Raw genomic sequence first — 26,864 nt, 5'->3', positions numbered from 1 at the left:
CTGTGAAGTGGGCAAGCGCGCAGAGTGACCGACCCCAAGAGATACACCGCATGAACACGGTCAATGAACACCATATGCGCACACGGTATATGAATAGGCGGGTGTGACGTCATAACTAAGTGTAGACGTTCTGGGCCATTTTTTTGTCTACTTTGACCTGGTCGCAGCAGTCACAGCCCAACTTTCTGTAAATGCATTCAACGTAGAGCCGTTGCTTTGTGTCTATCGTTCGTGATTTGTATAAATGAGACGGGTGCATATGCTCTACGGCTGAGATATTATATTAAATATGTTCCTTAATTGCATTATAGCCAATAATAGCCACTCCGAAGCCATAGCTCCAACATTTGTTTATCCGCGCTCTAGCCATGCTCCAGCTTCTGCTTCTTCTCTTCTTCCTTCAAAATTCAAAATGCTCTAGCTTTACCGCAGCAAGCACGTGATTATTCTTCATTGTTGTTCTTGTAACTCACGTTCTAAGGCATCCTGCAGTCGTACCACCACCACTGTGGAAGGTACAGTTTCCTTACTCCAATGTGCTACGTACCGCAACGCATCTGGAGAAAAGGTGAGAGTAAATCAGTATGGAGGTGCTTTGGGTGAGAGTACTTCTACGAGTTTTGTACGATGGTATTGTACGTTTACCTGTTCTTTTGCTGACACTTGTCGGAAAGTTTGCGAATTCGTGCTGTATAAGACGGTCTCCAAATGCGAGCTAGCGCGCAACAGTTGCCGCCGTGTCGCAGAAGTCGCAGATCCACCTATTCGTGCCTTCGATAAGCACTGCTGCAGTTCCTATGCGTTGTCCTTAGTTGAAACAATAGAGTGTCACTGTTAGTAATGTGCAACACGCGTGTGTTAAGTCGCGATGTGAAAAAAAGGTGGCACCTCCCACGCGCCAACACATACATATATGCACTGAATTGTTAGTGCTGCAAATGCCGTTTCGTGTGTCTGTTCCTCATCCACCATTATTCTCATGTTCTCTGTGCTGTAACAGGACTGCAATCACTGCAATTATTTTTTGCAGGCCTCACAAATGCGATGAGCCTGGCTGAAAGTATCGCTGCCCGAACGGCATGCCACGCCCCTTCCATCGTCGTCGGACAGGTCGAGGTTGGCACGCAGTGCAGCTCGCGTGTGGCTGACAAGTCTGTTGGCTGCTCCTTCAGAGCAGGCAGCGAGTCCAGGAGCGTGCAGACGACAGAGACTGTGGATCAGTCATGCTCCACCGCAGGTGGGCAGTGACCGGCACTTCTCTTACGTTTGCTTGTTTGTGCGAATTTGTGGTAAATAGCCATGTCTGCCTGCTTGGTGCGACTTGCTCAAGTGTGTATGACATTATGCTGCCGAGGACATATTAGTTGGTTTGTGATTCTTGTCTGCATTCTGATTGGGCGCAAAACGCGAAACTACTGCTATATTGAGCACACTGAAGCACCTTAGGTGGTAGAGCTTAAAAGGAAGCTTTAGCTCGGGTGCTCCTATCTAAATTCATGTAAAAGGAGAATTGATTTTTCTCGGCAACCACTGCACCGAATTTGACGAGGTTTGTTGCATTTAGAAGAAAGGCTTAAAATCTAGTGACTGTTGGTTTCGAATTCTCGATTTAGGTCGTCAATTCTTTATTAAATATTGACAAAAATCGAAAATTTTCAAAAAACGATACTATCTAAGTTTACAACTCTGTAACTCAACAAAGAAGAGGGATAATACAATTCTGTGAATTGCATCTAATAGTACATCTAAAGCGGGCAAAATTGAAATGTTACATCTGAGTATAAAAAATTTTAGCAATATGGGAATACAGCTTTTGCAGAACCCTTGTAACCAACGTAACAAATTCACGTAAGATGTAAAATGACATATCGAATTTGTCCGCTTTGAATGGTCTAATTGATGCCATTTACAGAACCAGGATATCTGTTCTTGATGCAGAGCTATGAATTTGTAAACTTTGTGCTTCTATTTTTTTCAAACGGTCAAATATTTGAAAATCTATTTAACAAAATTCAGGCTGTAAATTGAAATTCCCCTTCCAACAGTCACTAGAATTTAACTTTATCTCTCAAATGCAACAAATTGCATTGAAATAGGTCCAGGGGTTGTCTCAGAAAAACGTTCTTGCATTTTACATGTATTTGAATAGGCTGCGTCGGAGTTGGGCCCGAGCTAAAGCTTCCTCTTAATCCAGAGCCCTTTTGACTGAGCTGGCCAGTAGGATCCTTGAGCGACGAAAGCCAACAGAGCGCATGATGGTCTGTGATTACTGAGAAGGGCTTGGCATATAAATATGGGCGGAACTTTGAAACAGCCCAGATGAGAGCTAGACATTCGCGCTCTGTAATCGAATAGTTGCTCTCTGCAGTTGTCAGGAGCTGGCAAGCATAGGCTATAACGTGGTTGTGTCCATGTTGGTGTTGCGATAAGACGGCGCCGATCCCATAACCGCTGTGATTGGTTCGAAAAAATGCGGCAGCCTGAGGGGAACCCCACATAAAAGGCACGTCTTTGTTAAGAAGTTCAGTGAGTGGTCAAGCGATCACTGCGATATCTTTCACGAACCGTCATAAATTAGAACAGAGCCCCACTAAGCTCCGGACGTCTTTGACAGTACAGGAAAAGCCGTTACTGCTCGAACCTTCTCCGGGTCGGATTGTACTCTGGAAGCATCGACGAGATGGCCTAGCACTGTAATCTGTCGGCGCCTGAAGTGGCACTTCAATGTGTTTAATTGGAGCCCAGCCTTGCGGAAGACGTCAAGGATAGCTGCGATTCACTCAAGGTGCGTCTCAAATGTAGGAGAGAATACAAGAACATCGTCAAAGTAACAAAAGCAAGTTGACTATTTGAAACCTTGAAGCAGAGACGAAAGCGGTCTTGGTCTTGCTCATCGATGGAAATCTGCCAATAACTAGATCGAAGTTCGATAGACAAAAAGTATTTGGTACCGTGAAGACAATCAAGAGCATCGTCGATTCATGGTAAAGGGCTAATGTCCTTTTTAGTAATTCGGTTTAGGTTGTGGTAATCAACGCAGAAATGCCACGTGCCATCTTTCTTTTTGACGAGCACGACAGGCGACGCCCAAAGACTACGAGGGCTTAACAATGCCTCTGGCGAGCATCTTGTTTATTTCCTGCTGAATAACTTGCCGCTCTGGCATGGACACGTGATACGGTCGGCGGTGAATGGGAACAGCATCACCAGTGTTTATTCGATGGGTAACAAGGGACATCTGACCAAGTGGTCGATTGTCAGTGTCAAATATGTCGCGGTAGGAAAGCAAAAGGCGATATAGGGCGGCTGCTTAGTCAGGTGCGAGGTCCGGAGCGACCATGGGACGTAATGGGCTGTCGAGGTTCAAGGCATTCTGCAGGTAAGCAGGAGGATTTGGAGACGCGTCTGCTGCAAAAGCAGTGACATGGCCGTCTGTCACTGACCGGAGCGTGGCCATTGCTATGCCTTCAGGTAACACTTGCTTCGTCAAGCCAAAATTGATAAGGGGGAGACACATCCGATTAGCGGCAAGGGTTGCGACGGAGTGTGGCACAGAGATGTCGCGTGCCAGAAGGACATCACGAATAGGTGCGACGACATAGTCGCCATCAGGTACGGTTGCCCTTGAGGCCAATTCGATTAACATTAGGGCTTTTGGAGGTATGCAAACAAACGCTGTAGTGCAGAAGGTGTTCGGTTGTTCGGGGCAAACGTCTGAAAGAAGAGGAAGCTCAAGGCACAGCGAACCGGTGGCACAGTCGATGAGGGCAGAATGCATCATCAGAAAGTTGAGCCCGAAGATTAGGTCATGAGGGCAACTGGTCAGCACGGTGAACAGGACTGGAACTTGGCAGTCAGCAATTCCTATGCGAGCAGTGCACATACCCTTGATGGCAACAGTGGCGCCATTGGCGATGCCTACGGCTCGAGTGATGGCAGGCGTAAGAACTTTTTTGAGGCGACGACATAGGTTAGCGCTCATTATGGACACTTTGGCTTCAGTATCAATTAATGCCGTCAACGGAATACCATCTAGGTCTACTTCAATTAGGTTTGTGTTGGTGAGGAGCATCAACGGAGGATTTGGACAGGACGAACGTGATGCAGCACTACCTCCTAGAGCTGCATGGCCTAGTTTTTCGTTTTGGAGGGTCCATAATTGGTCAGCGACAAATAGCGGCGTGAGTGGGGCGACAGGGACCGATGGCGCTGAGGTGACGGCGAGCGAGCAGGATGACTGACATCGACGGATACGTCTGAGGTAGGAGGCATACAGCGAGGCAAGTAATGGCGCGGGTCGGCATATGGGCGAGGAGACGGGGAAAAGGTGCTTGAATACGGTGACGTGGCCAATGCAGAGGCAATGGAAGCAAATTGCTTGTCGTCCGGAGTTCTCTACTCGGTAGGGTTATGGTATCTGGGAGGGGAATAAAGATTGCCGTGAGGCATAGCAGTCGGCACAGGTCGCGCGTCAGGTTGGGAGACGGAACAGGCAGCAGGAAAATCTAGGTGTGCAAATTCTTGCCGCACAACTGCCTGAATGAGAGAGATCGCTGGGGCTGGTTGGTTAATGGTGGGGTCAAGGGGGCATGGATGGAACGGCGCAGGACTTGTGGCCTCGAGCTCGGGGCGAACAATACGTGTGACGTGCTGCTTTAAAGGTGGTGAAGCGGTAAGATCGACGCAAGACGACATCGCAGCCGTGTTAGGGAGCCGGGAGAACTGTGGAATGACGTGGCGGCTTTTCGTGAGCTGAAAGCGGTGGTATTCCTTGCAGGAGTAGAAGGAGACGAGGTGTCGTCACCGGGAGCCATAACCGAAAGCAGGATGGTGCGGCCGCTGCAGAGCTCCGTGGCGAGGATGGGGAATGGCACTCTCCACCAAAATGTCACACAAACGAAGGATTAAAAGTGGAGACTGTATACAAAATATATTTACAAGGGATAATGCAGCGCTGGCCAGTTCAGCCGACAGCTCGAGAGCCAGAGAGCGGTCTTCCCCCTCTCTTCTTGAGTGATGGCGCCCATGCGCTTCGTTCACACAATCAAATACCACACGCGTGTAGCTATATCATCGGTTGCACTGGCTGGTTGCTTCCTTTTCTGTGCATGGACTGATCCAGTGGTCCTAAACTGATTAAATATCGATATAAATCTGGGGCGAGCTGGCACATGACAGCCAGGATGTTGGACAGCATACATCATTGATGCCAGCTCCGCGTCCTTTTGCACACTCACATAAGCCAGCACAATGTCCACTTTCTCATCAACAAAGTACTGGATTTGTGCTGGCGTGGCTATTTGCGCAATATTACCACTGTGGCGTTGAAACCTTGATCCTCAAATGGACGAGGTCACACCAGTGGTAATGCAATAGCTATGTCGCGCACGCACCTCAAAAACAAGCACTTTAAAGGGAAATGTCAACGCATTTGTAAAATTGGCACTACGAGCCACAAGAACTAACAAGATGCAGCCACTGCCACGAAAGTCCTCCTTGCTCCGAAAACGAACCTTTCCTTTGTTTCATGCAGTTCCTAACATGCAGCAATTATAAACGAACAGCACATGAACCTAACGAATAAATGAACGGATAGTGGCGCCACACATCTAGTTTGTCAGGTAGCCACGTCAGATGTGGTTGAGACGAAGACAACAAAAAGCAAACCTGTTGGCAACGACTACCAGAACTCCCAAAATGGGTGACCGTGCAGTGGGCGATGGCTAGCCTCTTTCTTGCACCTACCAACAAAAGAAAAGATAATGCCAGCCATTGTCTAAGCTGAGCGTTGAAGCTCCCTAGCCTGGGGAATCATCACAGACATCTTGAATTGAAGCTGCTGTCACCGCAACACGTCATCAGTGGACATTACGTTTGCACTAGCTTTCCGGCGCACAACGTTCACCGCATTTCTGTTTCATGCAAGAAAAAGTACTTTATTTTTGCGGGCTCCAGGGCGCTACAGAGCGACTTTTTCTTTGCTTTAAAAACTGACACGGCATCATTGTCTCCGTGGCTACAAACTTGCCATTGGCAATAACTGCCAAACGCCGCTAAATAAAACGTTCGTTAGACAATTTTAGTTAATTAACTATGTAATTCGCATGTTTCTTATACTTTCTGATGTCCGCTGAACCTGAAAGCTTGCTGCTTAAGAGAATTCCTATTTTTCTTGAAAAACCTACCTTTGCGATTTTTTGAAAGTGTTCACTGAAACACCCTGTATCTGTCGTTGCTTAGTACACAGTAAAATATACTCGTTGCATAATTTATGGCTCAGCCAGACAGTCATGCCTGTCACAATCAGATGCAGTTCATAATCAAGGTCTACACCTACCAACCGGTGCCTGTAGGACATCGCCTATTCCCAGTTTCTACTCTTGAGAGTAATGAGCAGAGATATATTCAAATGAGCAAACATATATTCCTGCAACAAACTGCACCAAACACGGAAAATTCGTTATCCTTAAAAGAGTGCACCTGTTTACATTCCTCGCCCTTTGAGACTCCGCCTCCTGCACAGTTTCTCGTAATTTTCACGCTTCTAACATGACTTTTCGGTGCTTCCAGCAAGCTGTCGGAATGGCCAAAGTGGCTATATTCAGTGTGCATTGGAATACACTTGAGCGGACCGAGCTGCGCAGTGCTTGCTATAGCAGAGGGGCAGAACAATGAAAAGTATGCTGAGGGTGTTGCGAACCAACTAGATATTAGGCAGGTGCATTAGTAGGCAGCTATACGAAGTAAGGATAGTTGTTTTATTGGTTGTATAAAATTGTAATCATTAGTGCACAAGCAAATATGAACACCTCTCACTCAATCATCATGCGCACTCGTCGAAACGCTGGAGGGAGGAAGCGCAGTAGCAGCAGCGGGCGAATTGACTTTCATGCTGCCTCGCTTCAACGGAAACTAAGCAGTGAAAATGCAGTTTACACGAAGCTATCAGCTCTCAGCACTTGCCTGTGTCCCCACCACAGATTGCCTTCAAAACAGGGCTCACGTGGCCGCACTAGCCGCGTCGTACACAGGAGCCACCATAGTAGGATGCCGACACGCACCCCCCCCCCCCCCTCCAGCCCCTGAAATTTGGCACGAGCATGCTTCCCCAACAGCATGGTGGCCCCACGGTACTGGTTGGCTAAAGATGTGCTTCATCTTATGAAAGCTGTGGCCTAGTGTGTGCGTCATTGGGCACCTGACTGTGCATGTCAGTGGGCAAGAGGTGGCGTAATGTCATGAGTGTATAAAATAAGCTTTAATGTCCAATTGAATGCTGCTGAGCAGTCCTTCAAGTTATGACCTCCTCACGAGCAAGCGAGTGCATTGAGACATTTGGTGCATTTTGATGTGGCCTTACTGAGGCGCAGTCAGAGCACAAGTGGGAGCTTGTGCAGACAAGGAACGCCAGGAAAAAAATTCACCAAGGGGACTGTAATGCTATCATATTCCCACACGTAAGCAGCTTTGAGCGCCTCTGTCAAATTTTCTTCAAATTTCTCCCAGAGGTATTGCATCTTTTCTTAGCTATTCTGAAAGACGCTGCGAGCTTCATGTATTGGCGGGTTATACGCAGAAAAATAAAGCTTGTGCTAGCTGGCTCATTACAATCTCAACTTACAAAAATGTTGCCAAAATTAGGCATCTGATCAAGAAGAAACCCATTAATGAAGTCTCATTAAAAAGTTGTTGTGCCGATGAATCATCAGTTTTGCAAACGCCAAATATGGCCTTTCAACCTCAAGTGCTCGTTGGAGATATGAGAGCAAGCTGGGTTGGAACTTTTTGACGCTGTCCTCTAAGGATCATAGAAATCTGTGAATGTCTTCAAACACTCCAGCTTCTCTCACTTAGTACTTTTGTAACTTTCTGAAAAATAATATATATGAGTGTACTTGATAAACAGTCATTAAGCATTCAGATGCAGAAATATTGAGTAAATCAAAAATTTCGACTAGGCTTCATTTGTTCCACCATACCTAAATCGCCCTCAAGACATCCCAAATGAAAAAAAGAAAGCCCATCATTAGCTATAGTATCTGAGTTCTTTTTTGGCATTTCATAATACTATCTTTTTTTCATTTGTGCAGCATCCAGGCCTTCTATTTCTCCGTCAACAGTCAACAGTGACAATTCACAGCAGGGACGCCTCCAACAAGATAATCTCTGTGACTATGAGGCTCGTAAACTGATTCGTCTGGAAGCACATGCCAGGGTCTCTACTGGCGAGCGTCTGTTTAAGTGCGATTTGTGCCATAAGAGCTTCTCAAAAAGAGACCATCTGAAAAGCCATCTGCGCATCCACACAGGTGATAAGCCATGGCAGTGCCCTTCATGCCCTCAAAGGTTCTCGCATAAGTCCAGCATGAAAGACCACCTGCGCACCCACACAGGCGAGAAGCCATTTCAATGCCCTTCATGCCCTCAAAGCTTCTCCCATAAGTCCAGCATGAAAAACCACTTGCGCACCCACACAGGTGAAAAACCATGGCAGTGTCCTTCATGCCTTCAGAGCTTCTCACATAGGTCCAGCATGAAAGCCCACCTGCGCACCCACACAGGCGAGAAGCCATTTCAATGCCCTTCATGCCTTCAGAGCTTTGCAGTAAAGACCAACCTGAAAGTCCACCTGCGCACGCACACAGGCGAGAAGCCATTTCAGTGCCCTTCATGCCTTCACAGCTTCTCGCGAAAGACTGACCTGAAAACTCACCTGCGCACCCACACAGGTGAGAAGCCATTTCAGTGCCCTTCATGCCCTCGGAGCTTTGCAGTAAAGAGCCACATGAAAGTTCACCTACGCACCCACACAGGTGAGAAGCCATTTCAATGCCCTTCATGCCCTCAAAGTTTCTCGCATAAGTCCAGCATGAAAGACCACCTACGCACCCACACAGGCGAGAAGCCATTTCAATGCCCTTCATGCCCTCAAAGCTTCTCACATAAGTCCAGCATGAAAAACCACTTGCGCGCCCACACAGGTTAGAAGCTGTGGCGGTATTCTTCATGCCTTCGGAGCTGCTCGTATAAGTCCAGCATGAAAGACCACCTGCAAAAACACACAAACGAGAAGCCATTTCAATGTCTTTCATGCCCTCAAAGCTTCTTGCATAAGTCCAGCATGAAAAACCACTTGCACATTCACACAGGTTTGAAACTATGGCGGTATCCTTCATGCCTTTGGAGCTGCTCGTATAAGTCCAGCATGAAAGACCACCTGCGAAACTACACAAATGAGAAGCCATTTCAATGCCCTCTATGTCCTCAGAGCTTCTCACAAAAGCCAGGCCTGAAAGACCACCTGCGCAACCACACAGGAGAGAAGCCATTTCAGTGGCCTTCATGCCCTCAAAGCTTCTCGCATAAGTCCAGCATGAAGGTACACTTGCGAACCCAAATAGACGCGAAGCTGTTTCAATGCCTTTCATGCCCTGTGTGATTCTCGTGCAAGTCCAACATGAAGGAACAACTGCACACCCATGCAGGCGAGAAGCCATTTCATTGCCCTTCATACACTTGGAAATTCTCGCTGAAGAATGCCATGAAGTAAAAACTGACCATTCATACAGGTGACCAACCTTACTGTTCTGCCACCTGCTCCAAGTACTTTGCACTTGCGGATTACTTGCGCAGACAAGACCATGATGCAGTAGAGTAGGTCAACAGCTATGTTGAATTTAAGTTAGAAATCTATAGATACGGATAATGCTACAGGGTGTTCTGCTGCATCAAGTAGCACAAGTGTCCCTATGTGCTCTTAAAAAGGGCCTCGAATGATTTCTTTGTGTCACCATATTTGCTCTAGATCTATTCGCAGCATGTCATAGGACAAAGAGCAACAGAAATGATGAAAATCGACCCATACAAACATGTTATCGCTCATAAAGAAATTCAAGATATACAAGGAAAACAAGAGTTAAGCTCGATCTCCACTGGAATTTTAGCTGCTCTTAATTCTACATTTCGCTTGGCTATGACTTCATGTGGTGACGTCAATGAATAGCAGCAGGACATTAGCAAAAGTCGCCGTGCCACAGTTGCCAAGTCTGCTCAGCTTATTCATGGCATACCCATTGCCTCCAGGATCTGGTGACTGAACGCAGATGGCATACATCCCACAATAGAACAGACAGATGCCATTGTAGCCACGCCAGAACCAGAGAACAAGCAGCAGCTTCGTTCTTTGCTTGGAACTGTAAACTACTACAGTAAATTTCTGCCTGTAGTGTCTGTGGTGGCCCATCCCTTGTTACAAGACATGGGCGTTCACAAATGCCCACCAAAGATCCTTTGATGACATCAAAGCTGTGACAGTGTCAACAGAAGTCCAACAGAGCAGCATAGTGACACATCTTGCCAAAAAAAGAAGGAAAAGTTTATTGCCAGATAATATGACAGCTCCACACTGACAAATGCAGCTACATATAGTATTACCACTTCAGCTGCTAGTAAAATGTGGCGGCGGTGTAGCACTGGGAAAAGGGGATCACTATCATGAAAGGTGGGAGGTGGCGCTGACATCAAGGCACACTAACATGCTTATGTTCACCTGTGCATGCGCCTCAGAAAATCTAATTGTCTCATTTGTGCAGCAGCGTTTGATCCTGCTCGAACGTTTGATGCGGAAGGATGCGGGCAATTGATGACTTCTACCTTGGCCAACAGTTTGATAGTTTTTCACTAGAATTACAAGCCATAGAGGCTTGAAGTACGTGCTTGAAATAGTGGAAAACTTTGTTCAATCGAAAGCTTCTGATAAATCTACTTTGTTAAATCACCAAAAAAGGTAAATGATTTTCAGTGGTGCTGTGATAGGGTAACATAAATATTTTGTTACATTGCTGGTTTTGTAAATTGAGATTTGTTATTTCGAGGTGTTTCTGTATTCCCATTGTTATTCACAGCTTTAGAATGTGTGATGTTATTTTTATTGGCTGTACATTTGTGAATTTTTCCTACATCTATGTGACTAATTCTTTCAGTATTATTCTTTTTTTTTTTTTTTTGCATATGAACACTTTCTGTTAGGCTCATGTATTCATTGCCTCTAGGTTCTGCTACGTATGATGTTATCCTGGTGGCTCTTATATTGTTGTATTTATACTTTTTTTTCACAAATAGGTACTTGTTTACAGCAATTGATTGTTTATAGAATTTGCATCAGAGCACCAAATAAATGCCTGTCTTTAATGAGTGTTCATTGTCCGTTTTTGCTGTTATTTTAGTACTCTCATGACAGCATGCAATGCAGTGATTTTAGCATTTTATTGTATTGGGGCTCCAAGGGAAGTTATGTGATGGCCAGCAGGTAAGCCCAGTTGGGGGGGGAGGTAGGGGGGGCAAGAGAGAGAGATATGAGCCGCATGCCGGTTTGTGAGAGTGAGGATGATGGTGATAGTGCTAGTATGCTCTGTCTGTGTATATTGTTTTATGCGAAAATTGCTGACATACAAGTCTGACAATTAAGTGCCGCATGAAGCATTGGTGTTTGCTATTTCGCCTTCTATTTCAATTTTACTGTGTGGATACATTTTACCAGTGTACCAGTAGAAAGGGTTCAACGCTGTTCCTTAAAACGCTCATGAACACTTATCATGATCAATTCCCAATACATATAAGTGGTTTTGCTGAGGAGAATAGAGGGATACAAGCATAATTAAACGAGGAATGTGGGTAGGAATACTTTATTTACAGCAGACATTTTTTTATGAACTGCTGTTATACTGCTAAAATATGTGCTTTTAATGAAAGTACACTGCTCTGCTTCTTCACTCCATGCCAAGTGCAAGTATCCTGTACTCGGAAGTTGAACCAAGACATAGGATGTTCAGCCTGTGAAAATAAAAAAAGTTTGAAACATTAAAATGTAAAACAAAGCACACTCAAGAAAATAAACATGGCACAAGAGCTAATCCAATAAATAAAAATTACCTTTGAGAGCAAAGATGGCACAGTCCCTATAGACCTCAGACTCTGCCCAGGCGGCGCTGCGGAAAAAGCCGTCACCAGCGCCCCCATCGGAGCCTTGCCACAAACTGAGTAGTGCAAGGAGAGCTGTCCGCAAGCGAAGGTGCATTGGCCACAATGGACCCTTCTCTTTCGTTTGTGTTGAGGCACGGTTTCCTAAAAATCAAGGACCTGGAAAGCTTCTTCCGCCCATCCACGCTTCGGAAAGGAAGCTCAGCAGAGCGAAGTACTTGTACAATATAAAATAAAGTCTCAAGTGTTATTTCGGCGTGCTGCAACTCGCAAGTACAGAGAGCATCGGGTTTGTCTGTATGCATATCAGCATAAAAATCTGAGCATTTCAAAATGGTTCATATTGAATATGTCCTGAACACAAGACTTATACCCGTGTCACACGGGCACATTTGGAAGGCCTTCCAGTCGACGGCCTTCGAAACGCCAGAACTCTATCGACTCAAAGGAGTTGTCGCGCTGCTACACGGCACTTTTGAAAGGCCGTTGAGTGGTTCCGGCGTTTCTCGCCAAATTGTGTGGCGTTGCGTATCTTTATTTTCGTTTTCATGTCAGAAAAAGTTAAACAACATTAAAACCACTTAAAAGCACTATAATTTATTTTATGTTTGTTTATACATTAAAGCAATTGTTTATACATTGCCTTACATATATGTTTAGTTTTTAAGTTGTTGAGTAGCGAAATTGCGGCAACGTTTGCGTCGCTGCACGTCGCTGTTGTCGAGAGTGTGTGTAGTTCGCGCATATCAAGTGGTAAAAATACTTTATTGAATAATTGATAACACTCATATATAGTATTTTTAGAGCATTTTGGTTTGATTTGTTCTTTCTAACCGTGAGTTGGAGCACACTGTGAACGAGAGGGCACGTTCGCGCTGTTTCCGTTTCCGTTGCTCAAAGGCCATCGAGATTTCGATAGAGTTGTAAGGTGCTCCGTTGACTCGATAGACTATTGACTCGGCGGCCGTCGAAACCGCCCGTGTAGCAGCTCGAACTTGACCTTTGAGTCAACTGACTATCGGCTGGAAGGCCTTCCAAACGCCCGTGTGACACGGGTATTAAGTATCTCCTATATTTTTATGTATTTTATCGTAATGTTTAGTCTCGCAATTATTTACAGAGAGTATCCTTTCATAACCTTTTCCAGGGCAGCAAACAGCGTGAGATCATAACGAAAGAAGCTTCCTACAGTGCCTACGCGCTGCATCTTTCTTTCTCGCAGGAGCTACAGCATCGCTCGTACCTTAATTTGAACTTTTCGCAGACGCTTCGAGCAACAAGCGCGCACAAATAAATGTAAATACACACGACATTCTTTTTCTTTACACACGTGCGTTACTTCGCAATTACTCGTCCAGTGCTCCTACAGCAACTTCATTGCTCACATTTGAAAAACGCAGTCGAGCAGGCTCAGCACATTGCGAAGCGTGCTTGTATCGGCGCAGGACATACGAAATACCGAAAGTAGAAATGAGCTCGCGATACAACGATGCTCTAGAACAGGACTTTGAATTCATAAATGAACCAAAATGTTTGGTTAAGCTGACCTGCCAAATCTCTCCGTTCCACTTGTTGAATCAAGTGGAGGCGGACGTCTGTTAAAAGGTGGAGATATCGATGGCACATAAGCATGCAGGATGGTTCGCAACGTTGTCTTTTTCAGTTACCAACGAAGTGGCGGCTGCAAATTCTTGAGTTCTCGCTTGGTTACCACGGTCCTCCGTCAGGGCTACGCAACACAATTACAGAAGAACAAAATTGTCGCACTTTCTCATGCGAGCCGCTGTGTTGTGGGGAATGCAAGTAATCGATTACCTAACAGGTTGAACGGCCCGTATCCAGCGCTCCCGCCTTTCCCCTTCATACGATCGCGATGGAAATCGGTAAAACTGAACGTTGTTATTCCATCCTTCACGTTCGTGGCAATTCACAACACAACAGTAGCGTCGATTGCGGCGTTTCTTCGTAGCGCGAAGAGCTAATGCGGTTGCCGTCGTTTCCTCCATCAGTCTGAAAAGTGAGCCAGCAAGCGCTTTATGGCAGTTCGGCGGCGCGTCCGAATAGCGTAGAAATTCATAGCTCTCTGTCTGGGTGGTAAATGCGCAAAACACTCGCAATATGGACCAAAATCTAGTTAAATTGTTGTTTCGCCGTCGCTAGCTGCATAGGCAACTTAGCAAGAGAGTCGGGCTTCGCACTACTCAATTACTGCCTCTTCGCACCGGCAGGTGGCACTACGCGTCTTACAAAACTCCAGAGTCTGACGTCCATGGCACAGTGAAAAAAGCCTTATTGCTCCAGCTTTCTTGTGTGTCAGAAAAGATGAAAGCGCATGTGTTCTGTCTCATTTTGTGTATGTCACCTTTTCACATACAAAATGATGCTTTTTTAATGTGCCCAACTGTCTTTGCATATCCATTTCTCTGCTCTCGCACCATAATGCATACAGTTAAAGGCTGTAGTAATGCATTATTTGAATGAACTTTGCCTTCTGGATTGGATTGGCGCGGCTGATTGGCGAGCACTGATTGGTGTGCGCCTGCTTTTGCCACTGTGCTTTCAACAGATCGCTCGCTGCAAGAGGGCGTCGGTTAGCGCGGAAGTGTACTGTAGATTTTCTGCAGAAAATATATCAAGAAAATAATGTCGAAATAACATGGGAAGGAATTAAGAGCAGCGAGCGATGTGTTGAAAGCCCAGTGCAAAGACCAGGTGCACACCAAGTAAGTGCGCCTGCACCAATCCGCGCCAAATCAAGCCGGTGAAAAGCCAAGTGCGACAACCAGGCGCACACCAATCTGCGCTCGGAAAAGCGCGTGCAAGCACATAGCGAGCCGCACCAATCCAATCCAGAAGCCGCAAAAATGGGGGGGGGGGGGGGGGGAGTAATGTGTGACATAAGCTCAGTGTGTCCCACGAGACGGTCGTTGTAGTGTGTCCCCACTTCCAGCAGAACCCGGCTCCCATTTCGATGCAAACTTGTTCACGAGGTGTCCCCACTTCCAGCAGAACCCGGCTCCCATTTCGATGCAAACTTGTTCCACATGACTCACGACTAAAACCTAGCTTTCGTGCTTACACCCCAAGTTAAATAACGCGAGATATCGAAGTGCAATAAACAGATTTTAGCATAAATAACCAACCGACGTACAAACCAAAGAATCCGTACCTGCCGTGCACGCGAATTCTGGCCAGAGGAGGTCGATGATGCTGAACACTATGTTGTGTTTAAAATGGCAAAAAACAACAAAGTTAGTAAAAAAGAATACAATGTAAAAATAGAAATGATAATTTTTCACTTTTTGTCATGTAAAAACGCTTCGTTTACTGTTGAAGGAAGTTTGTAGGTTAAAATTGCGCTTACCACGGCGCCTCTAGCGGGAGATAATGTGCTCACGAGGGAACCTTTTTAATTGGTCTACTATGGCTGTTTCTTTAGCGGCGCAGTGCTGTCGAATTTTTTCGCTCTCTGTCGCAATTTCTTGAAGTTTTGAGTGTTCGGGTCGTAGTACCACCACCATTGTGGCACGCACAGTTTCCTTTCTCCAATGTGCTACCGCAACGCATCTGGAAGAAAGGTGAGAGTAAAGCCACGTTCACACCGAAAGCGGAGCGTCTGAGCGGACAAGCTCAAAGCGGCGAGGCGGCGAGCGCCCGCGCCTCTTCAGACCAGCCGCGTTGTCTCGCTGTCCGCGCCGCCGGGAAGGCGGGGCATCTCGCAATATCTATTACAATTTCAGGGACGTGCCGCCATCACGCGGCACTTTGGGTTTGTACGCGCACTTTAGATATTTCTTTTTTTTTTCGACGTTGGTTGGCGCGCTCCCGTCCGCTATCTTCTTCTGCAAAATGATGAGCTCAGATGAAGAAGACGAGATCGTTGGCATTTTACTCGGCACTTGTACAGTCGCTTTTCAAGATTTGTTTTCAGCGCAACACAAGACAATGACAAAAGTAGGCATAAAGCGACAGCGCGGCCCCGTGTCGTCGTTTTATAGCTTCTTTTGTCCTTGTCTTGTGTTGCGCTATAGCAAACCTTACTATAAATCCCAACCAACTGGCCCAACTTGCCGTTTTGACGCTTTTCAAGAACAGAAGCGAAAAGCGCAGAGAAAGACATTCGTTTACATTCGTTCACCAGCGCTTCCTCAGTGTCGGGTTCTGATTGGCTGCCAAACCGGCCATCTTGTCCACGCGGAAAAAATCGGTCCGGGCGCGATCCGGCCAAGCGGCCGCGTATTTTCCGCAAAGCGGAAAATCTGCAGCTGCCTGGCCGGATTCGCCTTCGGTGTGAACGTGCCTTAAAGCAGTATGGAGATGCTTTAGGTGAGAGTACGTTTAGGAGCTTTGTACGATATTATACAATTACCTGTTCTTTTGCTGACACTTGCGGGAAAGTTTGCGAATTCGTGCTGTGTACGATGATCTCCAAATGCGAGCTGGCGCGCCACAGTTGCCCAAGTCTCGCAGAGCTTGCAGATCCAGCTATTCGTGCACTGCTGCAGTTCCTTTGCGCTGTCTTTAGTTGAAACAGTATCACTGTTAGCAATGTGCAAAACGTGTGTGTTAAGTAGCGATGTAAAAAAAAGGGTGGCACCTCCTACGCGCCAACACATACATATACACTGAACTGTTAGTGCTTGCCAATTATTTTTTGCAGGCCTCACAAATGCGATGAGCCTAGCTGAAAGTATCGCTGCCAAAATGGTGTACCACTCCCCTTCAGAGGCCATCGTTCAGCTTGAGGTTGGCACGCAGTGCAGCTTTCCTCTGGCTGACAAGTCTGTTGGGTGCTGCTTCAGAGCAGGCAGCGAGTCAAGGAGCGTGCAGACTACAGAGACTGTGGATCAGTCAAGCTACACCTCAGGTGGGCATGCCCGGCACTTCTCTTACATTTCCTTGCTTGTGCGAGTTTGTGGTAAATAACCACTTCTGCCTGGCTTGGTATGACCTGCTCAGGTGTGTGTGACATTCTGCTGCTGAGGACATGCTAGCTGGTTTGTGATTCTTGTCTGCATTTTGATTGGGGGCAAAACGTAAATATACTGCTCTATTGAGCACAATGAAGCACCTTAGGGGGTTGAGCTTAATCCAGAGCCCTTTTGGCTTGGTGTTGTTATAGCTCTTACGTCGCCTTAGGATAACATTAAACCCAGAGAGTCTGTTAGTTATGCCTAATCCAGTATATCATTGTAAAAACATAAATATAGATCAATGCGGAATGTAAGTCGACCACTGTGTTTGAGGTGAATAAAATTAAAATAATATTCTTTCATGCAGTTAACTGCAACACATACTTTGTTTTATCAATATACTCATTCACTGAGAGAGGTGAAAACTGCACTGAAACTGTCGGGATTCTCGTTCTGAGACAGCTTTGAGTCACGCCATTCCCGCAGCACATGACTAAGAAATACTAGGCATGCGCAACAATGCCATCAGGCAATGATCAGCAAGTACTGGGCATCTGAGGTGCACGCCAGCTATCACTTCAGCCGACCTGTAGGTCTTTTCTGGTGACTGCTGGGCATAGTCGTTTTGATCCTCTGCATTCGATGGCAGCTTCAGTTTTTTTGCAACAGTGTTTTCAGACTGCAGTGGTCGACGAGGCCTCTTCTGTACCACTAATTTATCTCGGAGGACGTTTGTTGTTTTGCAGTACTCTTGTTACAATGTGCTAAAAAACCTCATGCACCTTTGCCGATGTGAAAAGTCAAGCTTTTTCACTTTGAGAAGCGAGACACTAGTGAGGAAACTGAACTGCCTTTGCAATGAATTCAATCTGCATTCATCAGTAGAACTCATGCACAGTGCTCACAGAGAAATCCCACCACAATGTCTTCACATTCACTGTCAACAGGGTAGCCGTTGAGCATCGAAGTTTCCAGTTAAAATCGACATTTACACTGTTTCTAATTGTGTTCACAGAAAATGGACGGTGCACTGCCGCAATACTGCTGTACACTTCCACCTATGTTATCGCATTGTTTGCAAATGCAATAATGAAGTCAAACCTGCAGGTGGTATTTTTGCACCCGTAGCTATATTAAGACGCTTGCAAAGTTGGCGTGTTGGCTACAGGAACAACAGAAATGATGACTCTCTATTTTGACTACTGCAAACAGGAAAACTTCCTTATTTTGATTCACAGTATAGATGGCAAACAGAGGAAGCATGTGCTAAAGGCATTTTCCAACACCTGACCCAGGCCCAGCCTCTCCTTGGTAATTCAGTTGCATGCTATTGGAGCATAAGATTTGCGAAATGGCTTACATAATCTTTACTAGCACTAAGTAAAATTCGTATCTGTTCTTTGTCACAGCGTAAAAATAATAAATTCGCTGACTGATTTTTCGAACTCTGCCATGGTACCACAACACGCTCTATAGGGTCAACGTGTAACAACGACCAAAGTTTCTAATGTTTCATACTGTTGTCGTTCGATTTTCCAGACTCTCTCTCTGAATCGCAACTCAAAGGCTACCGAAAATGCAAACAACATCCTAAAACTGTTGCAGCGCAACATACAAAGGAAGAAACAAGCTGAGCCGCCCAGATAAAGGAACAGAGTGCTGACTTCCAACTGGTTTATTACAATGTGCACCGGACTATACAGGGACACGTAGGAATTTACTGTTGCGACTGCGGATGTAAACCGAATTTTTATCAGTGTGAAGTGCTAAAAAAGCACTGATCACAACTTATGCGGGAGACAATTGAAGCTGATCTCATAGCAAGGGCTGGCAGCATGTGCGTTAGCGCGCCATCTTTGAGCCTATTATCTCAGGAAGCAAGATTTCTTGATTAGTTTAACCTTGCATGACGAAATTGCGCATTCTGTGACCCATAATGGAGTAGCCTTCTATCGGTGTGACGTTTTGTGAGGTATTGTGATGAGTTGTCCTGATGCTTTCTTGTAGGTATATATTTCGTGCAACTCGCTAATAAACCATTTGGAAGTCAGCGCTCTGTTCCTTTATCTGGCCGGCTCGGCTTGTTTCTTCCTTTGTATGTTGCGCTGTACCAGTTCTGTACCAAACGCATTTGTAAAACTGGCACTACAAGCCACAAGAACTAACAGCATGCAGCCACTGCCGCGAAAGTCCTCCTTGCTCCGCAAACAAACCTTTCCTTTCTCCATGCGCTTCCTAACACACAGGAATTATAAACGAACAGCACATGAACCTAAAGAATAAATGAACAGTCAGTGACTCCTCACATCTAGCTTGTCAGGTAGCCACGTCAGATGTGGCCGAGACAATGAAAGAAAGAGCAAACCTGCTGGTAATGCCTACCAGAACTCCTAGAACATGTGATCGTGCAGAGGGCAATGGCTAGCCTCTTTCTTGCACCTACCAACAAAAGAAAATGCTAGCCATGTTCTAAGCTGGGCGTTGAGGCTCCCTAGCCTTGGGAATCACCACAGACATTTCGAATTGGGCACCGCAGTCACCGCAACACGTCATCAGCGGATGTTGCATTTGCACTAGATTTCCGGCACACAATGTTCGCCGCGTTTCGACCCTCGTCTCCGTGGCTACAAACTTGCCATTGGCAGTAACTGCAGAAAGTCGCTAATAAAAAATATCGTTATGTAATTTTAGGTAATTAACTATGTAATTACATGTGTCTCATAATTTACTGTCCGCCGAACTTGAAAGCTTGCTCCTTAAGAGATTTCCTATTTTTCTTGAAAAACCTACCTTTAGGATTTTTTTAAAGTGTTCGCTGAAACACCCTGTATCTGTCGTTCCTTAGTGCACAGTAAAATGGACTGTTTGCATAATTTATGGCTCAGCCAGACAGTCATGCCTCTGGCAATCAGATCCAGTTCATGATCAAGGGCTACACCTACCAACCGGTGCCTATATGAAATCGCCTATTTCCAGTTTGTATTCTTGAGAGTAATGAGCCAACCTTGGAACACAGAAGAATGCAGCACATGCTTAGCTACATTCTCAAAGTTGTTTCCCCCTACTCCCAGGTCACCCCCAAATACTGGGGTGCACCAAAGCTCTCAAGTTTCTTGGCCGACAAAGAGAGAATTTCTTGCGCTACCATGTAGTACACTGTGATGAACCAGATAAGACCGTGAGGGTGATCTCACTGTTTCTCATTTGTAAATGTATGACCAAAGCTATAGGCAGATGCTACAAGGCTACGAAGTTCGCCAGCAGCAACTTCCTTTTGGAGCTCCACAATAGCAGTATGAAAACACTTGTCCTTGTTGCCTTTTTAGTGTTCGGTGTCCACTTTTCCGCTAGTCACTTCAGCGTGGAATACCAACTATCCCGGTCTCACACCCTGTTTCAGTATGAAAAGCTACGTAATCTAGTTTCTTTTGGACAAGTCCCAGTTACGGTCACCCCTCAGCATACCATCAACACCACCCGAGGAGTAATCTCAGACAATAACATGATGGAGCTCACTGAGGAAGTGCTTTTGGAAGGACTGAAAGAACAAAATGTAGTTAACTTCAAACAAATTAAAACGAGGCGCGGCGCAAGAGAAATTCAGACCAAACATATTCTTGCCTTTGAATCAAGTGTGCAGGGGTGGGACTCCACTTGCGCCATTTTGATACAAACATAAATTCCTGCGCCAAACTGCCAAATACGGAAAGTTCGTTCTCCGTAAAAGAGTACAGCTGTTCACATTCCTCACCCCATGCGACTCCGCTGCCTGCACAGTTTCTCGCAATTTTCGCGCTTCTAATAGAACTTTTCATTGCTTCCGGCAAGCTGTCAGAATGGCCAAAGTGATTGTATTCAGTGTGCATTGGAATACAGTTGAGCGCGCTGAACTGCGCAGCGCTTCCTATAGCCGAGGTGCAGAAGAATGAAAAGTAGGCTGAGGGTATTGCAAACCAACTAGATATTAGGGAGGCGCATGCCACAGAGAGTCCAGAGGGTGGGCATCTCTTTCGCCAAGGCTGGTATAGCGTAGAACTATTCCAATCTCTGTTAATGCTCATATGGGTCAAGCCTGAGCCATTGTGACCTATCACGAAGGCTAATGGCGGATCTGGAATAAAAACATATTGGAATAATATTACGGTCTACTAGAAGTTGAACATTAGGTTCTTTGGAATCGCCCTGGTTTATTAAGTAAAAATGCTTTAAAAAAAACAGTAGATTTGCCCGAAAGGCGACACATCGGTTGCAATAGCAAATTAGGAGGCAGCTATATGAAGAATAGTAATTTTATCAGCTGTATAAAATTTTAATCATTAGTTTACCAACTAAACTAAGAAGGTGTGACGAGCGCAAACAAACATGAACACCTCTCACTCGATCACTACGCACACTTATTGAAACGCTGGAGTGAGGAAGCGCACTAGCAGCTGTGGGCGAATTGACTTTCATGCTGCCTCGCTTCAACGGAAACTAAGCAGTGAAAATGCAGTGTACACGAAGCTATCAGCACTTGTCTCTGTCCCCACCACAGATTGCCTTCAAAATAGGGTGCATGTTGCCACACTAGCCGCGTGATACGCAGGAGCCACCTAGGTAGAATGCCAACCCCCCCCCCCCCCCCCCCCGGGCTTACGAATTTTGGCACGAGCACGCTTCCCCTACAGCTTGGTGGCTCCACAGTTCTGGTTGGCTGGCTAGAAGTGTGCTTAGTGCGTGTATCATTGCACATGTCATGTTGTATGAAAGCTGTGGCCAATGCATGCATCACTGGACCGTGCAGTCAGTGGGCAGGAGGTGGCGTAATATCATGAGTGTATAAAATAAGCATTAATCTCAAATTTAATGGTGCTGAGCAGTCCTTCAAGTTATGAATTCCTCGCGAGGAAGCATTGAAACACTTGGTGCATTTTGATGTGGCCTTACTGAGGTGCAGTTAGAGCACAAGTAAGAGCTTGCGCAGACAAGGAACGCATGGTAAAAAATTCGCCAAGGGGAATGCTTTCGTATTCCCACACATAAGCAGTCTTGAGTGGCTTTGCCAAATTTTCTTAATCTCCCAGAGGTATTGCTTATATTATTTCCGGGCGATACTGAAAGGCGCTGTGGGTTTTATGTGCTGGCGGATTATACGCAGAAAAATAAAGCATGTGGTAGCTGGCTCTTTACAATCTCAACTTACAAAGATGTTACCAAAGTTACACATGTGATCAAGAAAAAACCCATTAATGAGGTCTTATGAGAAAGTTGTCATGCCGGTGAACCATAAGTTTTGCAAATGCCAAATATGGCCTTTAAACATCAAGTGCTTGTTGAAGATAGGAGAGCAAGCTGGGTTGGAACTTTTTGATGCTGTCCTCTAAGGATCGTTGAAATCTGTGAATGTCGTCAAACACTCCAGCTTCTCTCACTTAGTACTTCTTTACCTTTCTGAAAAATAATTTATATGCGTGTACTTCATAAACAGTCCTGAAGCATTCAGATGCACAAATATTAAGTATATAAAAAAGGACCACTAGGCTTCATTTGTTCCACCACTCCTAAAGCACCCTCAAACCTTCCAAATGAAAAAAAAAAACAAAAGCTTATCATTAGCTTTGGTATCTGTGTTCTCTCTTTTGCATTTCGTAATACTACTTTTGTTTTATTTGTACAGCATCCAGGCCTTCTATTTCTCCATCAACAGCCAACAGTGAAAATTTACAGCAGGGACCCCTCCAACAAGACCATTTCTGTGACTATGAGGCTAGTAAACTGTTTTGTCTGGAAGCACATGGGATGGTCTCTACTGGCGAGCATCTGTTTAAGTGCGATTTGTGCAGTAAGAGCTTCTCAAAAAGAGACCACCTGAAAAGCCACATGCGCACCCACACTGGTGAGAAGCCATTTCAGTGCCCTTCATGCCCTCGGAGCTTCGCATTAAAGGGCAACCTGAAAATCCACCTGCGCAGGCACACAGGCGAGAAGCCATTTCAATGCCCTTCATGTCCTCAAAGTTTCTCGCAACAGAACGAAGTGAAAAGCCACATGCGCACCCACACTGGTGAGAAGCCATTTCAGTGCCCTTCATGCCATCGGAGCTTCTCGCGAAGCAGCGATGTGAAAAGCCACTTGCGCACCCACACTGGTGAAAAGCCATTTCAGTGCCCTTCATGCCCTCGGAGCTTCTCTCAAAGGAGCGAAGTGAAAAGCCACATGCGCACCCACACTGGTGAGAGGCCATTTCAGTGCCCTTCATGCCCTCGGAGCTTCGCATTAAAGGCCAACCTGAAAGTCCACCTGCGCACGCACACAGGCGAGAAGCCATTTCAGTGCCCTTCATGCCTTCACAGCTTCTCGCGAAAGAGCGAAGTGAAAAGCCATATGCGCACCCACACTGGTGAGAAGCCATTTCAGTGCCCTTCATGCCCTCGGAGCTTCGCAGATAAGAGTCACATGAAAGTCCACCTACGCACCCACACAGGCGAGAAGCCGTTTCAATGCACTTTATGCCCTCAAAGTTTCTCGTTTAAGTCCAGCATGAAAGACCACCTTCGCACCCACACAGGCGAGAAGCCATATCAATGTCCTTCATGCCCTCAAAGGTTCTCACATAAGTCCAGCATGAAAGGCCACCTACGCACCCACACAGGCGAGAAGCCATTTCAGTGCCCTTCATGCCCTCAAAGATTCTCGCATAAGTCCAGTATAAAAGCCCACCTACGCACCCACACAGGTGAGAAGCCATTTCAATGCCCTTCATGCCCTCTAAGCTTCGCGCATAAGCCCAACATGAAAAAGCACTTGCGCACCCACACAGGTTAAAAGCCATGGCAGTCTCCTGCCATGGAGCTTCTTGTATAAGTCCAGCATGAAAGGCCACCTGCAAAACCACACAAATGAGAAGCCATTTCAATGCCCTCTCTGTCCTCAGAGGTTCCCACAAAAGCCAGACCTGCAAGACCACCTGCACGCCCACACAGGAGAGAAGCCATCTGAGTATCCTTCATGCCCTCAAAGCTTCTCGCATAAGTCCAGCATGAAGGAACTCCCATGCAGGCGAGAAGCCATTTCATTGCCCTTCATGCTCTCGGAGCTTCTCATGCAAGTCCAACATGAAGGAACAACTGCACACCCATGCAGGCGATGAGCCATTTCGTTGCCCTTCATACACTATGAAATTCTCGCTGAAGAGTGCCATGAAGCAACAAATGAACATTCATATAGGTGACTGACCTTACTGTTCTGCCACCTGCTCCAATTCCTTTGCACTTGCTGATTACTTGAGCAGACATAAGAGGACACAGCACAACAGGCATTGAACTTAGAAATCTATAGATATGGAGAATGCTACAGGGTGTTCTGCTGCATCATATAGGACAAGTGTCCCTGTGTGTTCTTAAGAGGGCCCTGGAATCCTTTCGTTGTGTCACCATATTTGCTCTAGATCTATTGTCAGCATGTCATAAGACAAAGAGCAAAAGAAATAATTAAAGTTGACCCACACAAACACGTCGCTCTTAAAGAATTTTGAGATATACAAGGAAAACAAGAGTTAAGCTCAACCTCCACTTTGCCATGACTTCATGTTATGACATGGACAAGTAGCAGCAGGGCGTTGGCAAAAGTAGGCACACCCCAGTTGCCAAGTCTGCTCAGACTATTCATGGCGTACCCATGGCCTCTATGATCTGGTGACTGAACGCAGATGGCATACATCCCACAACAGACTAGACAGATGCCATTGTAGCCACGCCACCACCAGAGAACAAGCAGCACCTTCGTTCTTTGTTTGGAGCTGTAAACTACTACGGCAAATTCCTGCCTCTAGTGTCCGTGCTGGCCCATCCCTTGTACAGACTATTGTGTGACAACCGAATGTGGGCATTGACAGGTGCCCACCAAAGATCCTTTGATTGCATCAACACTGTGCCAGCGTCAACAGAGGTCCAACAGAGCAGCATAGTGACACATCTGGCCACCAAAGAAGGAAATGTTTATTGCCAGAAAATATGACTTTCACTTGAGTGAAACTACAGGAAGGCATCCTGAAAATAACCAAGATCTGGTCATCAGCCGGTCACGAAGAAATTCACCACAGAAGGCCATACATAGAAATTTGAGCGCATGGAGAAAACAAAGCTAAACTTACACATGCTCTTCTGACAAATATAAAAACGCATCGGTACAAGTTTATACCTACAGTGGTCTTACTGCTATATCTATCCTCCTTGTTACGTCTGGCTGGTACTATCAGTGGAAGTAAATGAGCTGCAGTGTGATAAAACTCCCCAATAACTTTTTCATAAATGTGGTGTGCTCAGTGCAAGCCATTGCTGGAAATTGCACATTGGGTTTGTGCAGGCTTCTTATCACTTTAATTATTTAGTCGGCAAATGCACCTTTTAGAAAATCTCTTGAACACCGCTGCACACTAAGGCGAAAAATGTGCGACAAAAAGGCTTACTTGAACAATGTTCTTGTCCAATTTTTTCTTTGTACCATGTCACGGTGAAATCAAGCAAATATTTTATTACATCGCTGGTTTCGTAAAGTGAGATTTGTCTGTATTTGCATTGTTGCTATCTAGCAGCTTTAGAACGTGTGATATCTTTATTGGCTGTACGTTCGTGAATTTTTCCTACATCTGTGTGACTAAATCTTTTAGTATGTTTTTTTTTCTGCATATGAACTTTTTCTGTTAGGCTCCTGTATTCGTTGCCTCTAGGTTCTGCTATGTGTGATGTTGGCTAATCTGATATTGTTCTATTCGTGCTTTTTTTCACAAATAGGTACTTATTTAAAGAGTTTACTTGGCATCAGAGCACAAATAAATGCCTGTGTTTTTTTAGTGTTCATTGTCTGTTCTTGTCAATTTAGTACTGTCATGACAGCACGCAATGCAGTGATTTTAGCATTTTATTGTATTCGGGGCTCCAGGAGAATTCAAGTGATGGCCAGCAGCTAAGCCCAGTGGGGGGGGGGGGGGGAGAGATATATAGGCCACACGCTGGCTTGTTAGAGTGAAGATGATGTGCTAGTGCTAGTATGCTCTCAGTATATTGTTTTATGCAAAAATTGCTGAAATACAAGTCTGAGTACTTGTCATGTAAAACGGCGTGCCACAAGGTTCTATTGTAAGCACAACACTGTTCAAAGTGGAAAGGAACTCTAGAAACACAATTATGCCATCATTTCTAAAGCATTCTTATACCTTCATTGTGTGCTGTGCATCGAACATGTTAACTTCCGAACAGCTGATCCAAATCGCTTTGAATGAATTTACACAATGGGCAAATAAAAACGTCTTCTGTTTCTCCACTGGAAAAGCTGTTGCTGTGGTTCTTTCGCAATAGAAAAAGGGGCTTACAACCATACGCTATCTTGAAACTACATGAAGCCATACTGCCAGTCAAACAAGATCACAAGTCTTTAGGGGTTTTATTCAATAAGAAGCTGAACTTCCTAGTGCACATAGATAGTCTGAAGATTAAAGCAAGCAAGGCACTTAACATTCTGAAAGTCCGGTCCAGCAATTGCTGGTGCTTTGACTGCAAATGTCTGCTATATATACAGGGTGTTTCAGTGAACACTTTCAAATATTCTTAAAAATAGGCTCTTCGAGAAAAAATGAAAATCTCTTCAGAAGGAAACTGCTAGCTGCGGCGGATACCAGGAGGTATCAAGGGCAGGCTAATTAGTTAGCTAATTGAATAAACTTCACTAATTAACTTCATAAGTAGCAAAATTTTGTTGTTATTGTCAATCGTGAGTTTGTAGCCCCCCGGAAAAGACGATGTCATATCAGTTTTTAAAACAAAGAAACAGTCATAGTCTAAAGCCCTGCAGCACGAGAAATCTGACATTTTTTTTTGCTCGATGACAAACCTCAGTGCTTAAGGAGTTCCGAAAGTCTTGAGCAAACGCAATGTCTGCCAGTGACGTGTTGCAATGACTGTGGTGGCCAATTTGAAATGTATGTGCTGTTTTCCC

At 45.5% G+C, this 26,864-nt stretch overlaps 1 protein-coding gene across 3 annotated transcripts; it reads left to right on the top strand.

Moving 5' to 3' along the window:
* Nucleotides 1–320: 320 nt before the first annotated feature.
* Nucleotides 321–25,729, top strand: LOC142590015 (uncharacterized). Of its 3 annotated transcripts, none has more exons than XM_075701831.1 (3): nucleotides 321–568; nucleotides 16,640–16,846; nucleotides 22,549–25,729. In XM_075701831.1, exons 1-3 carry the CDS (start codon nucleotides 535–537, stop codon nucleotides 23,694–23,696), a joined length of 1,389 nt encoding a protein of 462 aa, XP_075557946.1. In that variant the 5' UTR covers nucleotides 321–534; the 3' UTR covers nucleotides 23,697–25,729. The 3 variants fall into 3 exon arrangements, with proteins under 3 accessions (XP_075557946.1, XP_075557948.1, XP_075557947.1); XM_075701833.1 differs by lacking the exons at nucleotides 16,640–16,846; nucleotides 22,549–25,729 and adding exons at nucleotides 1,031–1,237; nucleotides 8,091–11,769 and having other exon boundaries at nucleotides 340–568; XM_075701832.1 differs by lacking the exon at nucleotides 321–568 and adding an exon at nucleotides 15,304–15,557.
* The last annotated feature ends 1,135 nt before the right edge of the window (nucleotides 25,730–26,864 follow it).

This window comes from Dermacentor variabilis, chromosome 8 (assembly GCF_050947875.1).
Source record: "Dermacentor variabilis isolate Ectoservices chromosome 8, ASM5094787v1, whole genome shotgun sequence".
Lineage (NCBI taxonomy): Eukaryota > Metazoa > Arthropoda > Arachnida > Ixodida > Ixodidae > Dermacentor > Dermacentor variabilis.
The sequence above is the reverse complement of the archived record's forward strand: the minus strand, read 5'-3'. Positions and strand labels throughout refer to the sequence as shown.

Coding starts and splice junctions, on each gene's coding strand:
- LOC142590015 (XM_075701831.1), top strand. CDS start 535: ATGTGCTACGTACCGCAACGCATCTGGAGAAAAG. Junction 569..16,639: donor GCAACGCATCTGGAGAAAAG/GTGAGAGTAAAT, acceptor TATTTTTTGCAG/GCCTCACAAATGCGATGAGC. Junction 16,847..22,548: donor TCAGTCAAGCTACACCTCAG/GTGGGCATGCCC, acceptor TTATTTGTACAG/CATCCAGGCCTTCTATTTCT.